A 23190-nucleotide genomic window follows, 5' to 3' on the forward strand; every position below is an offset into this window, starting at 1 on the left:
TATAAGGACCAGACCGGTCCCTCCCGCGTAGGAGAGTCCCCGGGAAGGAGTCTCCCTTGCAAGGTGCGGATGAAAATATAGGCCCTACCTCTTGGCCTGGAACGTTTCACAAAACTCTTGAGGTCCTGGGAAGGAGTCCGCTGGAAAAGCTCCCTCCACCTGGCTAGTCTGTTCTTCAGCGCTTTCGTGGACAGCGGGCCGCACCCCAAACAGGCTTGCCAACCGTGGTCTGGGCCAAGGCAAAGTAGGCAGGCAGAGGGCGTGGGGGTCTGAAGATGGAAAAGGCCCGTTGCAGGATGGGCACCTGCTGAACCCTGCCGGGGTCGACATGCGCCGGGAGGAGCTGTGGCGTCTGAGGACCCAGTACCTGTTGAGCAAAAAGACAAAAGAAGATAGAGGAAGAATCCACACTTGGAATTACATGGCCGAAGCCAAACCCAGGAGCGCTGGTGAATTCGGCCCTTTCCCGTCGACGCAGAAAAGGGGACGGGGTGTGGCACCGGAGGGCAGCGCATGCTCCCAGGGCCGCGCCTCTAAATTTAGAGGGGGAAGAAGATTTTTCTGGTGAAAAAGGTTACGTCTCCCGTCCCTCGCGAGGGACGCTCATGCAGTATGGAGGAAAGGGGACAGGACGCAAGAGTAAGTGTTTTACCAAGAAACCTTGAGTGTAAGTGTCTACTTGAACCACTGTGATTGTAGGACCTCTGTGTAACATCCTTGTACTGCTCCCATTCCCTCTTGAGATGAGCCTGGCTGCTCAGCTCGCTACCAAAAACTGTGTAGTACAGACTTATACCAAAGGTTGGTTTTGCTTACACCTGTAGTCCTAATTGAATGTGGTGATCCCAGAGGGTACTGCATGCAATTCTGCCTAACACAGATATTGCTAAAATGATCCATCGAGACAAAGTCAGTTTGGTAACAGCCTGTCGCAATTTGTGTCCTTTATACCCTACAAAGAGCTGGTCGTCGACTCCCAATTTTGACATTCTGGAGATGTAAAAGCGTAACGCTTTCCTAGGGTCCAGCCTATGGAGCCTTTCCATTTCTTTACCAGGATGAGGTGGAGGATAGAAAGCTGGTAGCACAATTTTCAGACTTAAATGGAAACCTGAGGCTTCCTTAGGCTTGTTCTACATTATTTAATCGCGTTAACCCCCCGCCCCCCCCTCCCGTTCGCTTCATTTATTTTTTTATTCCCTCACACACATTTTTTACCCCCCCCCCCCCCCCAAAAAAACGAGTTTTTTTTCGGAAATAAATTTGCGGTAAAAAAACCCTGCAATGAAAAGTCCCGCGATCAAAGGACGGTATACCCTTATGCAAGAACGAGGGTTTTACCCTTAACACAACCCTGTCCTTGCGGAATATGGTAAATGGTGCTAGGAACAAAGTGCTTGCAACTCGTATTGACTTAAAGGTTAAAAAACTTAACGGACATGTGTGCAAAGGTTCAAATGGGGCACACATCAGCAATTTTAAAACCAGGTTCAGGTCCCAAACCGGAACCTGAAAAGGAGATGGAGGGAACAAAATCAGTAAGCCCTTTTAGAAATTGAGTGACCAGTGGGATCTTTAAATAGGAGCATTCCTCAGATGAGCTTTTAAGTAGCTGTTAGGGAGAATGCTCAGAAATGTGTTTATTCCCTTCTACCTTAGAGACCCCCAGCTCTTTTTGCTGGACTTTAAGACTTTTTATCTCATGTAATTTTAATGTGATTTATTCTCGGTTTCTCTTTTGACTTTGGAGTCTGAAACTCCATAGGTATCATCTTTGCATTGAGTCACACAGCATCTTTGGTACAGTGGCACAGGGAGATTTCCCAAAGGTTTAAATACCTTCTCCTTGGAAACTGTAGTTTTACCAAGAGAAGGTATTAAAACTTTTGGAAAATCTGTTTCCAAGAGCAGTAAAGTGAAATTGACTTTAATCACATGTGTAACGTTCTAGACTATCTTACAATAGAGTGCTGGAGGGGTTACCTGGTATCCCCTTTGTCTAGTTTCTCATGTAACATGTTTATGTTACCCTTTCTACAATTAATAGCTGGTGGCAGTGGTTTACTTTTTACTACCACTGTATGTTTATACCGCAGGCTCCGTCCGCAGCCACGGTAAGGCACCCATGGGTGCAGTCAAATGCTACCATTTCCTCTCGAAATGGCTGGTGGCAGTGGTTTTACAACAAACTACCATGATTTTTCCTGACCGCGAACAACAGTAGCGTTAAATCGCAGGAGCCATGTTTTTCAAGATGGCGTCTGAGCCCCCTTTGTTTAAAGAGATCCCAGGCGTCTTTTTTCAACATTTCTTTTTGGAAAGGTCCTTCTAGAGTTTGTCTCTGCACGCCAAACCAGGTTTGGTTCCTTTGTTCCTTTGCCTTTGGTGGGATTCAGGACTGAATACCGCCTCTGGCGCACAAGTATCTGGCGTGGGCAGGAAGTTAGGGAGGTGCCTGAAACTCCCTGTGGTTAGTCTCCTAGGAGACCCAAATGCACACTGGCATGATTTGCTAGCTTCTCAAGGACAGCCACTGTGCTGGGTGAGTAACAGCTAGGCTGGAATGAATGGGAGAGTACTGAATAAAAGGAGAGTCTCTTGGCTTGGAAGGCAGAGTCGACCACTGGAACGAAAGAACCGAAGACAAACTTGAAGAGGACGGCTGCTGCAACTCCTGGACTGTTGGTTTGCCCGGTGAAGCCCTGCTGTGGGTCCGAATCACCAAGTTCATCTCGACAGAGAAGCCCTTCAAGGACGACTTCTTCCTTTGAGTTGGTGGGACCAATCAACTTAACACTAAGCCACATGGATACCAATCTTGGAGCTGGTTGTATTTTCCTCAGAGTGCTGCAGCAAACTGAATAACCAGGGAAAGGGACACCAGTTTGTGTGCTTGACTACAGCTACCAGAATTGAAGATTTGCCAGTTGCCAGCTTTTGATCAGTCCCAGTGCAGGAGTCCCCCGACGTCCTCCCTCTTGTCCCCACGAGTGAGGCTCAGGAACAGCGAGATCTGCAGGAACTACCAGGAACAGAAGTCTTCACCTGTATCTTTTTCTTCATTGTAAGGTACTGTGAAAACCCGACCGAGAGAACTTACCTTTCACTGCGAAAGTGCTTGGAACTTTTGCAATTTACAGGCCTAATCAGCTTGTGACGCAACATATGATTATTTCTTTTACAAACTACTTCTGACAACTTTGGCAAAGACTTTTCCGTTTAACTACCAGAACTGCTTTATCTTATACAAGACATTAGCCCATTGGTTTTGGCCTAACCGATTGCATTGAATTGACTCCTCTGGTGAACTCAAAACATTTGCAACGTCTAAGAATTGTGATCTTTTTATTAACCTATGCCTTTTTGCTCCTACCTCAAAATAGTTTAAATGCCTCAGAAACGTACAGTGTAAAGAACTGAAGTATATTTGTGTGCGATACATCGCCTCCTTCTAGTGAATGTTTTATAACTGACTGAAATAAATGAATACATGTTTTACCAAGAAACTTTGAGTATAAGTCTATTTGAATCCTTGTGATAGTAGACCTCTGTGTAACATCATTACAGCTCACATTCCCCTCTTGAGATAAGCCTAGCTGCTCAGCAACGCTACCAAAACTGTTTAGTACAGACTTATAGCAAAGGTTGGTTTGCTCACACCTGTAGCCCTAGTTGTGTATTGTGGTCCCCAAGGGTACTGCATACAAACTTTGCCTAACCCGCAGCTGCAGTAAAGCACCTAAGGGTGCCATTTTTGTCAAAATGGCCCTGGTCTTTTTTTTGCCATTTCTTTGAGAAAAGGTCCTTTTTTAGATTTATTCTGCTTGCCAAACCAGGTTTGGTCCCTTTGTTTGATTTGGCTTTGGCGGGATTCACAAGTGAAGCCCGCCTCTAGCTCCAGGGTGTCTGGGGTGGGCAGGAAGTGAGGGAGGTGCCCGAAACTCTCTGTGCTTAGTCTCCTAGGAGACACAAATGCACTCTGTGGTGATTGGCCGGGTGACTGTCCGGCAAGGACAGCCACCCTGCTGGGTGATTGACAGCTAGGCTGGAATGAATGGAAGAGAACTGAATAAAGCGAGGCTTTGGGCTTGGAAGGCAGAGTCGACCACTGGATGAAGGAACTGAAGAAGAATTTTAAGAGGATGCTTGCTGCAACTCCTGGACCATTGGTTTGCCCGATTAAGCCATACTGCTGTACTGAAACTCCAAATTCGTATCGATAGAGAAGCCCCTGCAAGGACGTATTCTCCCCTTGAGTTGGTGGGACCAATGAACTCCAAAGTAAGCCACCTGGACATTCTCTCAGAGCTGGTTGACCTTCCACAGAGTTGCTGCTGGAAACCGAAACGCCAGGGAGAGGAACACCAGATTGTGTGCGTTGCTTTTAAGCTGGCCAAGAATTCCAGGAAGATCATCCAGCCTCCCGGGAAGTGGAGAAATGACAGGGAACAATGAAATGACGAAAAAAGACGAAAGTGGCCATTTTGGTAAAATGAGCACCCATGGGTGCCTTTACATGGGCTGTGGAAACAGCCAGCTATAAAGGTGTACCAAATTAGTGAAAAGGCTCACTGCCACCAGCCATTAAAGGCAAGCTTTTCCCTGTAACATAATGTTACATTTAAAAGGAGAAAGGGGGTACATTGTGTCTCCCCAGCACTCCACATAAGGTAAGGTGTGCTGGTTCCACCTAATAAAATGTAAGAGGGATCCAAAGATCCTTTCTAACCTTGGGAACAACAAGTTACTTTCTTACCTGGTAACATTCTTTCGATGGGATGGTGCGACGACGTATTCCATATCTATGGCAGGTAATGTCCACAGCTGTGCTGCTTCGGAAAATCTTTGGCGTCTGCATCAATGACGTCGATGCGCCGTCCCCAAGGACCTCCTCCGACGGCCGACGTCACCCGATGTGATAAGTAGGACGCACAACGCCCATAGCCTCAGTTATAGTTTTTTCCCAGAACGTGTGCCACCAGTTCTCTGCCAGTAAGACACACAAGGCCTTGCGGAACGCAAGCTTCAATCGCAAAAGAAATTCTGCAGCGGGGAAGGCAGGGAGGGAGGGATATGGAATAGGTCGTCAGACCATCCCATCGAAAGAACGTTACCAGGTAAGAAAGTAACTTGTTCTTCGAGGGGATTGGGTCCTCCGACGTATTCCATATCTATGACAGACTCCCAAAGCAGTACCAAGCAAGGAGGTGGGAAAGAATTTAGAAGGAACAAGTTACTTACCTGTAACTGTTGTTCTCCAGCATGGGTCTGGCATGGATTCACATGCTCATGAATATTCCCCGTCGTCAGGCTGGGAATCCTCGTTAAAGAAAAAACCAGTATCAGTTTCGTTTCTGATCTGTCTTTCATAGTAGCAACCAATCACTGATCTCTGCGTCATACTGACCACAGCCAATGACTGCCCTCTACCCAAGCCCCGCCTCTGGCAGCCATCTTCAGATTTGGTAGCACGTGAAGTGGCAGTATGACCAAGTGAAGAGCCGCAGAGGGGTAGGCGGGAGGGTTCGCATGTGAATCCATGCCAGACCCATGCTGGAGAACAACAGTTACAGGTAAGTAACTTGTTCCTTCTCCAGCATGGGGTCTGGCATGGATTCACATGCTCATGAATAAAGAATACATAGCAGTACACACATGCACAACCACGGGAGGTGGCAAAGGCTCAACATTAAGCATTACAACAAACTCAACATTAAGCAAATCTTACCTCCTCACCAGGCTCACCTTAGGCGAACAGGTTGCGCAGTACTGCTTGGCCGACCCTGGACTCCTCCCTGGAATCCCGATTGACGCAGTAGAATTTTATGAAGGTGTGCGTCGACCTCCACGTAGCAGCCCTGCAGATGTCCAGCAAGGGCACACCAGATAGGAACGCCGTGGTAGCTGCGATCGCTCTGGTGGAATGGGCTCTCGGACGGCCAGGCAGCGGTCGGTTTGCCAACCAATGACAGTACATGATACAGCCGGAGAGCCATCTGGAAATGGAAGCCTTCGAGAGAGCCTTCCCCTGATTGACAGGTCCAAAGTTCACAAAGAGTTGTGACGTCTTCCGAAAACCCTTCGTGCGGTCCACGTAGAACTTCAGCGCTCTAGCCACATCCATCGAGTGCAAAGTCCTTTTAGCCGGCGACGAAGGCGACGGGAAGAAAACAGGCAACACCAAGGGTTCGTTGAGGTGGAAGTCTGACGGCACCTTGGGCATGGAGGGGTGCGTCCTGAGCACTACCCTCGTGTCGTGAAAAGTCAAGTACGGGGCCCTGCAAGAAAGGGCCTGGATCTCTCCCACCCGTCGTGCGGAGGTGATGGCCACAAGAAACGCTGTTTTCCAAGACAAGAACTTCAACGGAGCCGAGTGCAGAGGCTCGAACGGAGGTCCCATGAGCTTGGTCAGCACCACGTTGAGCTCCCGGGCCGGAGCCTTCACCGGCGGGAACGATCTGAACAGTCCCTTCATGAACTCTTTCACCAGACGATGAGACGACAAAGACGTCCGCCCCATGGTTCTGGTGTATCGGGAGATCGCAGCAAGATGAATCTTGATGGATGCGTGCGCCAGTCCAGCTTTGGCCAGCGTCAGTAGGTACAGCAGTACTTGGGGAGCCGTAATCCGCAGAGGGTTAATCTTCTGTGCGTGGCACCAGACAGAGAACCTCTTCCATTTGTGTCCGTAGCATTTAAGAGTTGAGGACGCCCTGGCCTTTGCAAGAACCTCTCTGCAGTCGGCCGGTATGCCGTATCCTCCAAACTCTAACGCTGCAGGAGCCAGGCCTGCAAGTTCAGCGACTTCGGGTCGTGATGGAGGATGGCGCCTCCTTCCCTGGAGAGAAGATCCGCGTCCACTGGCAGCTTGATTGACGGGGACGCTGACAAGTCCAGAAGGTCCGGGAACCATATCTGCCTCGGCCACGCAGGTGCGACGAGGATCATCCTGCACCGTGACCTCTTGAGCTGGTTGATGAGCCGGATCAGCAATGGCAATGGAGGGAACGCGTATAGAAACAGGCCCTCCCAGGGGAACGAGAAAGCATCGCCCATGCTCCTCGGCTGGGGAAACCTGCTGGCGAACCTCCGGCACTTGGAGTTCGTCGCCGTCGCGAGCAGATCGATCTGGGGTGTGCCCCACCGTCAGAAGAGGCGGTCCACTAGATCCTGTCGTAGTTCCCACTCGTGGCACGAGCGCAGCTCCCTGCTGAGTGAGTCGCGATGGTGTTTTTTATCCCTGCCAGATGTAACGGCACCAGAAACATCCTTTGGGCGACGGCCCAATGCCACAGATCCTGTGCCTCCCTGGACAGGGCTGGGGACCTGGTTCCGCCCTGTTTCCTGATGTAGAACATGGTGGTGGTGTTGTCGGTGAAGATCCTCACCACCTTGCTCTTGAGGGACGGAAGGAAGGACCCGAGGGCCCAAAATACTGCACGGAGCTCCAGGACCTTGATATGGAGGGACTTCTCTGTCGGGAGCCAAAGGCCTCTCGCGTGCAGATTTTCGGTGTGCGCTCCCCACCCTTCCAGGGAGGCATCCGTGGTCACTGTCTCCTGGTGGCCGGGGGTCTGGAATCCATGCCCGCCGTCAGATGTGCACGGGTGCCACACCACCGGATCGCTCGTCGGAAACTCTCGTCGAGTGTGATCCTCTCCTCGAAGCTGCCCGTCGTCTGGATCCAGCGCGCGTCCAGGAACTCCTGCAACGGGCGCATCCGAAGCCTGCACAGGGGGATGAGGTAAATATGCAAGAAGACATCATTCCGAGGAGGGACTTGATGGACCTCACTCTGGCCGCGTCCGCAACCAGCATCCGCTGTGCACCTTGCCCAAAATGGCCCTCGTCCTTTCCTCCGACGGAGAGGCCAGAAGCGACACTGTGTCGAGCATCGCTCCCAGAAACAGTGCGTCTTGCGCGGGCACCAGGTGGGACTTGGAGTAGTTTATGGAGAATCCCAGGTCCATGAGAAGTTGGACGGTCCTTGCCGTGTGCTCCACGGCGAGCTCCTTCGTCTTGGATCGAATGAGCCAGTCGTCCAGGTAGGGGTAGACGTGGATCCCCTCTCGGCGCAGCTGCGCCGCCACCGGTGCGAGGCACTTGGTGAACACCATGGGTGCCGACCTTAGTCCGAAGGGAAGGGCTCTGAACTGATAGTGACGCCCTTGGACCACGAACCTGAGAAACTTTCGTTGTCCCTTTAGGATGGGAATATGGAAGTAGGCATCCTCCAAATCCAACAACGACAGGAAATCTCCCTCCTCCAGCTGACCCAGGACGTGTTGGAGGGTGACCATCCGGAACTTCTGTGCCTTGATGAATTTGTTCAGTCGTCGTAGGTCCAGGATGGGACGCCATCCTCCAGTCTTCTTCTACACGAGGAAGTATCTTGAGTAAACTCCGGAGCCCCGAAGCCTCTTTGGGACGAGCTCGATGGCGCCCGTCCTGAGCATTGCCTTTACCTCCAAGAGAAGTTGAGGGACGTGATGTTCTTTCCTGGCCACAGGGGGGACGCGCAGGCACCTTTTTTGAAACTCGAGCGCGTGACCCTGAGCTAGGGCGTCCAGCACCCAACGGTCGGTGGAGATGGACTCCCACACGCTGACGAAGCTCGCCAGCCGGCCTCCCACCGGGGTGCTTCGGTGGGGGCCCGACCCCACGGCCGGTTCAGTCCTGCTTTGACGAGGCTTTGCCGCCTTGACCTCCTTGGCGACGACGGCGGGGTCCGCCTGACTTGCCTCGTCCCCTGTAAGCTTCCTGCGACGACGAACGGGCCGCTTGACGGTAGGTGGAAAATCCGCCGCCGGAACCTTTGGAGGCACCCTGTTTGCCTCCGCCGCTCCGAAAGGGCGGCCGCCGTTGCTGGAGAACCCCAAGAGCCCGGGCCGTCTGTGTCTGCCTTGATGGCTTGAAGGGAATCGTCCACTGTTTTCCCAAACAGGTTGTTTCCATCGAACAGCATGTCCAAGACTCTGGTCTGCACGTCTTAACGGAAGTCAGTAGCCTTGAGCCATCCACGCCGCCTAAGGCACACGCCGTTGCCCAACTGGCGAAATCCAGTGTCAGCGATGTCCGTCGCAATCGTAATGGCGTGGTCCGATGCCACCTCTCCTTCCTGCAAGATCTCTAGGGCATCCGCCCTCTTGTCGTCCGGTAGGAAGTCCAGCAGGGGGGCCAGTTTGTACCACAGCTCCCTGTCGTAGCGGGCTACGATATCCAAGGCGTTGGCCGCCTTAATCGTCGTCGCTGCAGACGAGATGACCCTGCGTCCCATCGTATCCAATTTCTTTCCCTCGCCGTCCGGCGGGGAAGTCGACGTAGAGGCCGCGACACCCCCCCCGCTTTCTTCCTGGCCGCCGCGGAAAGGGGGCCACGTCCGGGACCCGGTACTACTTCTCGTACCGATCCCTTCTAGTTGTGGATGGGTTCTTGAGGAGGGCGAGGCCCTCATCCCAAATATCGTCCAGTAGAGGCACGGAGAGGACCGTCTTCCTCTTGGCCTCGCGCCGTTGATAAAGGAAACCTTCCTTCCTTCTTCTCTTCCGGGAAGAGCTCGGAAGCCCTGGCGATCATGGAGTCAAACGATCCAATCTCGTCGGGCGGGGAAGCCCGGGTGGGAGGTGACGACGGCAGATCCTCGTCATAAACCTCGTCGTCTGTACCCGTCGTGGCCGTGTCAGTCCCCGTATAATCCCCACGAGTCGTGGACGCGGAGGAGGGCTGAACAGGGCGCGATGGCTGAAAAGGAGGTGGAGGATGAATCCTTCTCTTAGGGGGATGGCTCCCAGAAGGGCCTGGCTCCGGGTCCCCCGTCGGGAGCGGTTCCTCCGGTGGTGGTAACGGCAGTCTCGTCCTTATCTCCGAGCATAAGGACTGTATAGCCAACAAAATAGCCGCTGAGTTGTCTTGCGGTGCTGGTTGAGGGGAGTCCGACGGGCGGTCAGGGGCCCCGTCGGCACCCTCGACATTATCGTCGTCTCCTACGTCAGGATCCCTCCCGACTGGCTGGTCTTCTTCCACGCCAATGCCGTGGCTTAAGACTTCGATCAGCTCTTCCTCAGAGGTTGAGGCCGAATCCACGACGACCTCCTGCCCCCCCTTTTTCTTCTCTGTCGGAGGTTTCACGGGGGTCCTGTCGATGGGCATAAAAGAGGACGCCCTCCGCGGTGGCAGGGAGACTCTGAGCCCCAAGGTCGCCACCACTGGTGTAGCCTCCACAGGCTGAGCCAGGGCCGCCGCGACTGTCTCGATAGAGGCCTTGGCCGGATGGATTAAGGCTTTCACCACCTTAGGTGCGCTCACCGCCTTCTCCTTGGGGGGAGGGACACTGCCTCGCACTCCCTCCGATGGGGGCTTCGAGCTCGACCGGGGCCTCTCCTGGAGCTTTGCCGGGTGCTCGGCCTTCCTCTTACCCGAACCAGAGCGTTGGCTCGTGGTTGATGGTGCCGGGGAGGATGCGCCCTGCCTGGCGCCCGTAGAGCCCGACCGTTCGGCGCTCCCGGTGACAGCAGACTCGCAGTGCTTGGCCTTGTGTTGGACCGCCGTCGCCGGGGCGTCCTCAAAGGTCTTAGAAGACCGCTCGGATTTCTTCTTCTTCTCGCCTGACGGGCTCTTCCCTTCCAGCCAGTTGGCGAGACGTTGATGGCGGTCCTTCATGGTCCGCTCCGACATATTGCCGCAAAACGCACAGTCCTTCTCCATGTGCGTCTTGTCCTCATGTAGGCAGTAAAGACAAAAGGAGTGTTCGTCCTCCTTAAAGACATTCTGAAGCTGGCATCTAGGGCAGACCCTGAACAGCTTTCCGGGCGTCGAGCTTCCCTTCTCCTGGGCCATGTCCGAGATGGGCCTGAGAAACTTCTGGAGTCCTCCAAAAGCGTGGCTCGACTAAATCTTCACCCTTGAGGGGCGTAGACGAATCCGACACGGGTCCCCGTTGATCGGATGAAGTAACGGTGGAGCATGAGGCTCTTTTTGACCGAAAAATCGAAGTTTTCGAGAAAAAACGTGAAAAATAGCACTAACGCTCAAGAGCAATAGCACGAGGATCCCAACACTTGAACTTGCGGTAAAAATCTGAAGATGGCTGCCAGAGGCGGGGCTTAGGTAGAGGGCAGTCATTGGCTGTGGTCAGTATGACGCAGAGATCAGTGATTGGTTACTACTACGAAAGAAGATCAGAAACAAAACTGATATTGGTTCTTTCTTTACCGAGGATTCCCAGCCTGACGACGGGGAATATTCATGAGCATGTGAATCCATGCCAGACCCCATGCTGGACAATACAAATTTAGCATGCCCAATCAAATTGCGGAATAGAGAACTGCCTTGCCAAAACGTACAAAAGTGACGTACAAAAGTATGTACTGAAGCCCAGGTGGCTGCATCACAGATGTGACGAATAGGAACTCCCCTCTGCAGGGCAGTAGACGCAGCCACTCCTCTGGTAGAATGGGCCCGCAAGCCAGCCGGAGGGTCCTTACCCGCCTAGCGGTAACACTCGGGGATCACCAAAATAATCCAACGAGACAAAGTCTCTTTCGTCACAGCTTGTCCCAAACGCTTTCCAGCGTAACCAATGAAAAGTTGATCGTTCACTCTGACCCGGGACATGCGTGAAATATAAAAGCTCAACGCTCTCAGAAGATCAAGCCTATGGAGCCTCTCCTCTTCCTTACCAGGATGTGGAGGAGGATAGAACGCCGGAAGAACAACCTTCTGGCTCAAATGAAAATCCGAAACCACCTTCGGAAGAAAAGGATGAACTCTAAGGACAACCCTGTCCTTGTGAAACACAGTGAAGGGTGGCTTAACTGAAAGTGCCTGTAACTCACTCTGCGAGCGGAAGTAACCGCAACCAAAAACACAGTCTTCAGAGTCAACAGCCTCAAAGGGCAAGAATGTAAAGGCTCAAACGGAGCACCCATAAGAAACTTAACAACAAGGTTCAAATCCCAACCTGGCACCAAAAAAGGTGACGGAGGGATCACATTAGTGAGCCCTTTCAAAAATTGCGAAATTAAAGGAATCTTAAAATAGGAACACTTCAGACGAGCGCTTCAATATGGACAGCGGCGCCAGGTAACCTTTAATGGTCCCCACTTGCAAGCCCCTGTGGGCCAAAGAAAGCAAAAAAGACAAAACCATGGGAATGTCGCATTCAAAAGGATCCACATTCTGAACTCTGCACCAGTCGCAGAACTTTCTCCAACGGCAACGGTACAGAGACTTTGTTGCCGGCCGCCTGGCCGAGAGCAATACCTCCGTCACGTCTTCAGGGAGGTCCCAATCCTTATACCTCAAACTTTCAGAAGCCAAGCGTGAAGATTGAGGGATCTGACCTCTGGATGGAGACCCTGACCCCCCCCCATCCCGTGAGAGCAGATTGTCTCGGTAGGGAAGACGACGTGGAGGGCAGATGGACAAGTCTAGAAGGTGCGGGTACCACATCCTCCGGGCCCACACCTGAGCAATGAGGATCATCCGGGAACCAAACCTCCGTAACCTCCCCAGCACTTGCGGGATGACGGGGACTGGAGGAAATGCGTACAGCAGTAGGAATGAACACTCCACCACGAACGCGTCTCTTAAGGCTTCTTTTGGAGGAAATTCCCACAAGCAAAACCTTTCGCACCTCCGGTTGACACTGGAGTCGAGGAGATCCACTTGAGGGGTCCCCCAAAGGGTGAAGATCTCCAGGAGAATCTTCTGAGCCAGCTCCCACTCGTGAGAGATCGTGCTCTGCCTGCTCAGAGCGTCCGCCGTCTCGTTGTCGTCTCCGGCCAGATGAACCGCCGAGATCGAAACTTCCTGCTGGATGGCCCAGAACTTGAGCTGCATCGCCTCCCTGCACAGCGGAAGTGACCCTGTCCCCCCCCTTTTTGAGGTAGTGCATGGCCACCGTGTTGTCCGTCAGAATCAGGACACTCTTCCCGCGCACAGTCAGCAGAAAAGCCTTTAGGGCTAGCCTGACGGCCCTCAGCTCCAACAGATTGATATGGAGTCTGGACTTCGACGGAGACCAACGACCGCTGACTCAACTCGTTGGCATGAGCTCCCCATCCCGTGAGGGATGCGTCCGTCACGATCGTCACCTCCGGCCAGGCCAGCCAAAATGGGGCCCCCTTCATCAGATTGCCCTCGACGGCCTACCACAGAAGGTCCCGGGCTACCGAGGGCGGCACCTGAACACGGTCCGACAGCCTGCCGGAGGACTGAGACCACTGGAGCTTGAGTGCCCACTGCAAAGATCTCATCCGCAGACGAGCCTCTGGCACCAGAAGAATGCAGGATGCCATGAGGCCGAACAGTCTCAAGAACTCGGACGCTGGTAGATTCTGGGCAAACTGAAACTTGTGCACCATCTGCTGAATGTGAAGAGCCCTCACCTGAGGAGGAAAACACTGCCCCAGGGACGTGTCGAGCACTGCTCCGATGTACTGGAGCCGCTGCGTTGGTGTCAAATGGGACTTATTAAATTGAGGGAGAAGCCCAGCCTGTGAAGGGAGTGGCAGGTGACAGACAGATGATCCAGGACCTGCTCGGGAGAGCTCCCCCTGATCAACCAATCGTCCCGGTAGCGGTAGTCGTGAATCCCCCCTTTCCTGAGATGCGCTGCCACTACCATGAGCTTGGTGAAAACCCTCGGGCGGAGGTCAATCCGAACGGCAGGACCCGAAACTGAAAGTGCGAGTCGCCAACCGCGACCCTCAGGTACTTCTTGTGCTTGGAATGGATCGGCACATGGAAGTAAGCATCCTTAGGGTCGAGAGACACCAACCAGTCCTGAAGTTGAAGGGCCTTGAGGACTTGAGAGTCACCATCTTGAACTTGTCCTTCCTGAGGAGTTTGTTCAAACCACGCACGTCCATGATGGGTCTCAATCCCCCATCTTTCTTTGAAATAAAAAAATAAGGGGAATACCATCCCTTGTTCCTCTCCGCTACAGGCACCAGTTCTATGGCGCCTTTCTCCAGCAGGGCTTGAATTTCCTGCGCAAGGAGCGGATCTGGACTCTTCAAAAAGAGGTTTCGTGGTGGATTGTCGCGAGGCTTCTGCCGAAAAGGAAGACAGTAGCCGTGGGTTATGATCTCCAGAACCCACACATCCTAAGTAATGGCTTGCCACTCTACAAGATGCTGCGCCAGCCTTCCCCCAACCGGCGAACCATGGAACCTGGCCTCATGACTGAGTGGTAGCGGCTGCGGCGTTGCCCGAGGGCAAAGAGGCAACTGCCCGAGCGGCCTTGGCACCTCGAGTACCTTTGTTTCCACCTCTGGCACTCTTACGATGGCCTCTTTGACTGCTAGCTCCTCTTGCTTTACTGAAGGACGAGTAACAGCGAAAGGAACCTCCCCTCCATTGCTGTCCCCTAGGACGAAAAGGCAGAGGTTGGCGAACTGCAGCACCCAACGATTTCGCTGCAGCTTTGGAGGTCTGCAACCTCTCAAGGCTCTCGTCAGCCTTGCTGCCAAAAAGGTGTACACCGTCAAAAGGCATGTTGAGGAGCCGGGACTGCACATCAGGAGTGAACCCAGACTTCTGCAACCACGCAAACCTGCGCATTACGGTGCTCGCCGCCATGGACCGGCTGAAACAAGCCGCCAAGTCCAAACCCGACTGAACGGCCTCACACAGCATCCTTGCCATCCTGAACCATAGCAAGGAAACCATCCCGTTCGTCCCCTTCGGGAATATGATCAGCCGCTAATGCAACAGTTCCACATAGTGTGTGTGAAACGAGAAAAGGCACATATGGAGTTGGCCGCCTGAAGCGCCATACCCCCCGAAGAAAACACTTTCTTCGCCCAGCCGTCAAAACATTTGTCGTCCCTATCCGGAGGGATGGTAGGATACGACGCCTGCTTTGCCGGGGCCGTAGCCGCCTGCACCACCAAACCCGGGGTGGGGTGCCTAGACAAGTAGCAGGGGTCGCTACTGGCTGGACGGTATTTTCGTGACAAAGACTTGCCCACTGCCGGGAGACTCTCCGGAGCAGTCCAAGCCGCCGCCACCCTTCTCTGCAGAGCCATATGAAAAGGCAAAACCGGGTCAGTGGGTGGACCGAGATCAAGGATGTCCATGAGATCATCCTGAACAAACTCCCCTGGGGGAGCTGACCAACCCAAGTACTCAGTAACCCGAGACATAAGACGCCGATATGAAGAATCGCCATGAGTGCCAGGCTCCGGCCAACAAAACTCCACCTCCGGAGAGGTGTCCAGTCCACTGGCATCATGCAGCGACTGCCTCAGGTCATCAAACTGGCTATGGCCCGAGATAAGGTCATCTGGAACCGTTACTGGAACCAGGCCGCCATCAGAGCCTTCATCACCCTCTGAAATGTACTCCAGGCGGGGAGAGGAAGACCTCTGCGGACCAAAGCAGTGCCGGACCTTAGCCATAGCCTTTCTAGGGGCAAACCCCGTGCCACGGGGCCCCTCCGACACCACCGCCTCGAAAGGCGCCGGCAGAAAAGGCGTCGACGTCTAGCGAATCGACATCAGCTGCAGCGCCGCCAGCATCAGCGGCGTCGACACAGTCCTACAAGCCGGAGCTCCGAGCGTGTCTCTCGAACAACCTGGGCGCCGACGGCATCGACGACCCCCTCGGAGGCGGAGCCTCGAGAGAAATCCTCGAACGGGCATGGCAAGAACAGATACCCTTGTCTGAGCGGGACCTCTCCCGCGAGCCGTGCCGACCACCCGAGCCCGAAGGCGTACGGGCGGTGTCTCTCGACCGGTGCCGACCGACCCCACTCGGAGGCGCGGACGGACCAGTGCCCTGCGACTCCAAAATCGCTAGCATCTGCTTCCCGAAGGAAGCCCATTCCTCCGGTGTTGCTTGCATGGAGGGATAAAGTATCCGCCGACGGGCAGAGCCCTCGTAAGAGGACGGGGAAGGCGACCTATGCCGGCGCTTCCTGGATGCCTAGAAGAGGCAGAGGAGTGGCGAGACCGACTCCCGGAAGGAGACCGACCGGACTTCCGACGACGACGCGGAGAGTCATCCCTCGAGTCATCGGTCGAAAGCCCCACAGACCTTGACTTCCGGGGCTTAGACACCCGGCCTACCGACAGCTTCTTCTACCATTCCCGCAAGGCCTTTGCAGTGAGCGACTGGCAGTCGACACAGTCGTCCGTATCGTGGGCCTCCCCGAGGCACCAGAGGCAGGCGGCGTGCGAGTCCGTGACCAACATCTTGGACCCACAGTCCCCACAGTTCTTGAAGCCCGGACGCGGGGTCGAAGATGAGAAAGACATCGCCACGAACAAGTCTTCACAACAAACCGAACAGGTTCAACGAACCGAGAATAGAAAACAGCAAACTCCAACGAGTCGAGGCGTACCGAGATTCACGAAGCGAACACGTTCGCGGAAAAAACGGAACTGAGGCTATGGGCGACGTGCGTCCTACTTCTCACATCGGGTGACGTCGGCCGTTGGAGGTGGTCATCGGGGCGGCGCATCGACGTCATTGACGCAGGAGCCAAAGATTTTCCAAAGCAGCACAGCTGTGGACATTACCTGTCATAGATATGGAATACGTCGGAGGACCCAATCCCCTCAACTGTAGTTCTCACAAGGTTAGCAAGAGGAGGTTAAAGGGGGAGCCCCAAGGGCAACCCAGCAACAATAGTTAGTATGTGCCAAAACGTGTCAAAGATGATCACATTAAAAAGACACTATGGAGAGTCATATAAATAACACCCATAAAAAGAGTAAAAGACTATGTTAGAGGGGAACAAGATGACCCTTCACCTAGGGAAAATAATTACCAAGTCCAAGCAAAAGGGTCTGCGGTTGATACAGGTCAGGAAGATGTATCGTATATATGAAAATCTTACCTAATAGCATGATAAACCTACCACCCTTTAGCTTCAGGGAGGAGTATGGAAAAAAGCTACAGCTTGTCAAAATTAGCACTTTTTCATTCCGATGAGATGACTTGCAGTTTTATTTATTTCTAAGCATCGGATATAAAACATTTGAAAACAGTGCACAGACACTTTCTAAAACCATCCTTAACAAGCAAAAAACAAATGACATATTTGGCTATCTTCCTCCGAACAACAGATGTGCCCATCGGGCTACGGTATTATTGATACTGAGCACTGCAAACTGACAGCATAGGAAAATACTGATACGGACGAGATAAATACATGATTGGCTACACAATAGGAATATATGAAAAAACCTGAATATTGCTGTTTTCATTGGCACCTCGTCGTCTTCCTTCCACGCGGGAGATCGTTGTCTGACCAATAACATCAATGGCAGTGGTCATTTTCCTACTGTTTAATGCTGAGGAGTATCCAGAATCATACCCAAGCTTCTCTGGAAGACTTCAAAAAATCATAAAATAATGTTAGGCATTAATCTCAGACAGCAATATAACTGTAGAAAAATGCCACATTATACCCACATATAGAAACCATTTTACACGTATTCTTTCTTTCAAGACAAGGAATGTATGTGTGCATGTTTTTAAAGTGTTTGCAGGTAGAATTTATTTCAGAGCACAAGTATTTTAGTGTAAACCGAGCAGGAAGGTAGAATTAAAGAAATATCGGGTAGTTTAATGAGTAAGAGCATTTGCAAGTGCCAAGATAAAAGTGGATGTTAACACATGCATTAAATAAACTATCTGAGGCAAAATCTGTACTTTCTGGTATTCTATCTCCCAGTAGCAAACCTCGGCCTCTGCCGTCACATAAGTAGAGGGAAGACTACAAAATCTACAATCACAACTTCAAAAAATACATATATACATATGGGATACACTACTTAATAGTATTTCTGGTGCTTGTATCTGCTTAGATTTACATGGTCTGCATAATCTGACATCTAGTGGTAGTCGCAGAGTATTCCAACATTGTTTTTTAAACTCGAAAACATATGTCAACAAGGCGTGTTAGTAATACCATCCATAGTGTGACATTTACTGTACCCATGGTCCATCACGCGTCATGGTCTCTTACGATTGTTTCTTTCTGACATGAGGTTTCATGAAGTGTAGCTTTAGTACAGATGTGATGAAGCAGAAACAGTGATAAAACAGAAAAACATCTATGCGCCTTCTACTCCAGTAGGGAAGGAAGGGTTGGTGCTTGTGAATCTAAGGAGATACAAGCAGCAGAAATACGATTACAGCGAGTAATGTATTCCTTCCGGATCTGCTTAGATCACAAGCTCTGCATAATTTAGCGAGCAGTATCTGGAGACGGAGGTGGGAAGTAAGAAGGTAAAGCAGCAAAGATGTTTTAGAACCGCTTGTCCTCAGCGGCAGCGTGCGCGTCTTGGAAACAAGAAGACACGAAGCAACAGGTTTGATCCCCGGGTCCGCGCTTAGAAACCTCTGGGTGTTTATGCGCATTATAAATACGTAACTAAGACAAAAAAAAACACAATTACGCAACTAAGAAAAAACAAAATTCCTGTAACAGCGCCTCGATGCCTGTGGGCTGTGTGAGCGCTTTATAAATGTTAAATAAATAAATAATAAACTAAGAATCTGTTTTCGAGTGAGTGTCAATGCAATGATGCTGTGTGAAAGTATGGATGGAACTCCATATAACAGCTTTGCAAATGGCGTCTCGAGGGACGCTTGCAATGAAGGCTAAGGTAACTCCTGTACCTCTGCTAGAGTGAGCCCTGGGAGTGAAAGGTAAAACTCTTTTAGAGCGGGAATGGCAGAGCTGTATGCACTTGACTATCCATTTGCAGATGGTGTTTTTGAAGTGATCGCCCTCTGTCCCAGGTGCTATGGAAACCAAGTTGGTCTGTTTTTCTTAGAGGTTTAGTTTTGTTCACATAGTACAAGACCGCCCTCCGTACAGCAAGTGTGTATGGAGGCTCTTTTCAGCTGAATTGGATGGATTTAGAAAGAAGGTAAAAAGTTCTATGGATTAACATGGAACTTTGGGGTGTGTTCTGAACATAATCTTGTCCTTGTGGATCATGAAGAACAAGTTAATTAACAACTGGTAACTTTCTTTCGACTGGATGTTCCTCCAACATATTCCACATCTTTGACATGTAATGTCCACAGCTGTGTACTTCAGAAACTCTTTCGGCAGAGGGCATCCTGTGTCGATGGTGTTGGGTCTATGTCCCTCGAAGGCCTCCGTTGAGGGCGACGTCACTGGATGTTATAAATAGGACGCACAGCGTCCGTAGCCTCAGTTTATGTTTTTTCCTCCATAACTTGTGACCTGCACATATCCAATGCCTGATTGACTGCGCATAGCCTTGTGTGAACGTAAGCTGCAATAGCATAGGAAATTCTCCCGAGGGGCAGGCTGGGAGGGCGACGTGGAATACGTTGGAGGAACAACCAGTCGAAAGCATGTTACCAATTGGTAAGTAACTTGTTCTTCGAATGGATTGTATCCTCCAACGTATTCCACATCTTTGACAGACTGCCAAAGCAGTACCAGAAAATGGAGGAGGGAAAATAATTTATTCTGCCATCTGATTGGGTATTCTAAAGAACCGCCTTACCAAAGGCCATATCTTGGCAATGGAGAGTATCCAGGGAGTAATGTTTGACAAAGGTGTGCATAGAAGCCCATGTGGCTGCATCACAAATATTCCTAATAGGAACTCCCTGCTGCAGGGCTGTGGAAGTAGCCACGCCCCTAGTGGAATGAGCACACAACCCTTCTGGAGGGTCCTTGCTCGACAATCGGTAACATTTAGTAATGGTGCGGATAATCCACCTGGACAAGGTCTGTTTGGTAACAGCCTGGCCCAATCAGTGTCCAGCATACCCCATAAAGAGTTGATCTTCCACTCTGATCCTGGACATTCTAGAGTCCAACCTAAGTAGTCGCTCCTCTTCCTTACCAGGATGAGGAGGAGAATAGAAAGACGGAAGAACCACTTTCTGGCTTAAATGAAATTCAGATACTAACTTAGGTAGAAAGGAAGGACGTACCCTCAGTACAACCCTATCCTTGTGGAACACAGTAAAGGGTGGCTTACATGAAAGTGCCTGCAATTCACTCACTCTGTGAGCAGAAGTAACCGCAACCAAGAACACCGTTTTGAAAACACAACAGTCTCAAAGGACAAGAGTGCAAAGGTTCAAATGGAGCACCCATCAGGAATTTCAAGACCAAATTCAGATCCCAAACCGGCACCGGGGACGGCGGGAACACATTAGTGAGCCCTTTAAGAAATTGTGAAATCAAAGGAATCTTAAAATAAGAAAATTCTTCAGACGAGCGCTTGAAGATAGACAGTGCCGCCAGGTAACCTTTAATGGTACCCACTTGAAGGCCCCTGTGGGCCAAGGATAGCAAAAAAGATAGAACCACGGGAATGGAACATGGAAAAGGATAACCATTTTGAACCCTGCACCAGTCGCAAAACTTGCAGCAATTGTACAGGGATTTTGTTGCTGGCCGCCTGGCCAAAAGCAACACCTCCATCACATCACTCGGGAGGTCCCAATCCTTATACGGCAACCTTTCAGATACCAAGAGTGAAGATGGAGTCCCGACCTCTGGGTGGAGAGTCCCGACCTCTGGGTGGAGAGTCCCGACCTCTGGGTGGAGAGTCCCGACCTCTGGGTGGAGAGTCCCGACCTCTGGGTGGAGAGTCCCGACCTCTGGGTGGAGAGTCCCGACCTCTGGGTGGAGAGTCCCGACCTCTGGGTGGAGAGTCCCGACCTCTGGGTGGAGAGTCCCGAACCCCAACTCCCTCCCCAGGAGCCCCTCCCCCACCCCCTTCCTCACGCGAGAGCCGATCCTCTCGGTAGGGAAGATGGCATGAAGGGCAGATGGACATTTCTAGAAGGTTCAGGTACCATGCTCTCCTGGCCCAATCCGGAGCAATGAGGATCATGTGGGTTCAGAACCTCCTTACCACTTGAGGAATGACCGGGAAAAACGTGTACAGAAGTGGGAATGACCAATCCACGACAAATGCGTCTCCTAAGGCTCCTCTCGGAGGAAATTCCCTTGAGCAGAATCTCTTGCACTTTCGGTTGGCACTGGTCGCTAAGAGCTTCACTTGTGGGGTTCCCCAAAGGGCAAAGATCTCCAGAAGGACTTCCTGAGCCAACTCCCACTTGTGAGAGACCGTGCTCTGCCTGCTCAGAGTGTCCGCCGCTGCATTCCCCTCTCCGGCCAGATGAACAGCAGAGTGTGAGCCCTGCTGGATTGCCCAGAACCAGAGCTGCATCACCTCTCTGCACAACCAGAGTGACCCTGCCCCCCCCCACCTCCCTTGTTGAGGTAATGCATGGCCAATGTGTTGTCCATCATGATCAGGACACACTTCCCCAACACAGACAGCAGAAAAGCCTTCAGGGCCAGCCTGATGGCCTTCAGCTCTAACAGGATGATGTGGAGTTTGTACTCCGACAGAGACCAACGACGGCTGGCGGTCAAATTGTCGGCATGAGCTCACCATCCTGGGAGGGAAGCGTCAGTCACTACCGTCACCTCTGGCCACGGTTGCCAAAACGGCTCCCCTTCATCAGGTTCCCCTCGTTGGCCCACCACAGAAGATCCTGTGAGACCAAGATTGGAATGTGAATGGGATCCGACATCCTGCCTGAGAATTGGGAGCACGGCATCTTGAGGACCCACTGCAGGGATCTCATCCTCAGCCTGGCCTCTGGTACCAGAAAAATGCAAGATGCCACGAGGCCGAGCAACGTTAAGAATTGGAAAGCTGGGTGATGCTGGGCATGTTGAAACTTGTCCCTCCATCTGCACAATGTGATGAGCCCTCACCTTGGGAGGCGAGCACTTCCCCAAGGACGTGTCCAACACAGCCCCGATGTACTGGAGCTGTTGGGAAGGTGTCTCGGGAGAGCGCGCACAGATTAGCCAGTCTTGCAGGTAGGGGTAGACGTAAATCCCCCCCACCACCATTAACTTGGTGAAGACCCTCGGGACGGGGGTCAATCCAAATGGCAGGACCCGAAACTGAAAGTGCGAGCTGCCAGCCGCAAACCTCAGGTACTTTCTGTGCTTTGGATGAATCAGCATATGAAAGTAAGCATCCTGTAGGTCAAGAGACACCAACCAACCTGGAGGACCTGATAAAGAGTAATCATCCTGAACTTGCCCTTCTGGGGAAGTTTGTTCAACCAACGCAAATCCAAGATGGGTCTCACTCCTCAGCCTTTCTTTGGAATAAAAAAAAAATGGGAATTACCATCCCTTGTTCCTCTCCGCTACAGGTACCAGTTCTATAGCGCCTTTCTCCAGCAGGGTCAAGATTTCCTGCACAAGGAGCGGGTTTGGAAGCTTCAAAGAGATTCCCCGGTGGATTGTCATGAGGCAGCTTTAGAAAGGGAAGGGAAGGCAGTAGCCATGGGCTATTGTATCCAGAACCCACGCATCCGAAGTAATAGCGTGCCATTCTTCGAGATGCTGATAGTCTGTCCCCAACTGGCGAACAATGGAACAGGGCCTCATGACTGTTTTGGAGCTGCTGCAGCAGTGCCTGAAGGCAAAGAAGCAGCTGCGAGAGCGGCTTTGGCACCCATATTTCCCCGACCACCACAGGTACTTTTTTCGCTGGCCCCTTTGACTGGCGTCCCCTCGTTCTACCAAAGGAGGAGTAGTAACGAAAAGAACCTCCCCTCCACTGCTGTCCCCTAGGACGAAAAGGCGGTGGTTGACGCACAGCTGCGCTCAAAGATTTAGCTGCAGCTTTTGGGGTCTGCAACCTCTAAAGGCTCTCCTCAGCCTTGCTGCCAAATAAATGCACGCCATCAAAGGGCTTGTTCAAAAGACGGCTTTGCACATCCGGAGCAAAACCAGACTTCCGCAACCACTCAAATCTGCGTATAACGGTGCTCGCAGTCATGGACCGGCTAACACCGTCTGCCGTGTCCAAACCCGACTGAAGAGATTCACACATGGCATCCTTGCACAAGAGCAAGGAACCCCTCCCTTTCTTCCCCAACGGGAATATGCTCAGCCACTAAAGAAAATTCCACAGAGTGTGTGAAAATCTTGCCACGGCACAAGTGGAGTTGGCCGACTTTAGCGCCATACTCCCCGCAGAAAACACCTTGCGTGCCCACCCGTTGAAGCGTTTGTCGTCCCTATCAGGAGGGATGATAGGATACGCCGCCTGCCTAGAGGTGGCCGTAGCCGCCTGAACCACCAAACTCTCAGGAGTGGGGTGAGATGAAAGGTAGCTGGGCTCTACCGGAAAGGCAGTA

The 23190-nt window shown here is 52.0% G+C and overlaps 1 protein-coding gene across 3 annotated transcripts in view; it reads right to left on the minus strand.

Annotated features, from left to right (window-relative positions):
* Nucleotides 1-23190, minus strand: part of FIP1L1 (factor interacting with PAPOLA and CPSF1) — a 708522-nt gene that overhangs the window by 188590 nt on the left and 496742 nt on the right. For all 3 annotated transcript variants that reach the window (XM_069631658.1, XM_069631656.1, XM_069631657.1), the window contains exon 9: nucleotides 17197-17344. In XM_069631658.1, coding sequence (XP_069487759.1) covers nucleotides 17197-17344 — 148 coding nt within the window. The remainder of the gene's footprint in view (nucleotides 1-17196; nucleotides 17345-23190) is intronic.

The sequence above is a fragment of the Ambystoma mexicanum genome, chromosome 6q (assembly GCF_040938575.1).
Source record: "Ambystoma mexicanum isolate Mex_15411 chromosome 6q, UKY_AmexF1_1, whole genome shotgun sequence".
In the NCBI taxonomy this organism is placed as follows: domain Eukaryota; kingdom Metazoa; phylum Chordata; class Amphibia; order Caudata; family Ambystomatidae; genus Ambystoma; species Ambystoma mexicanum.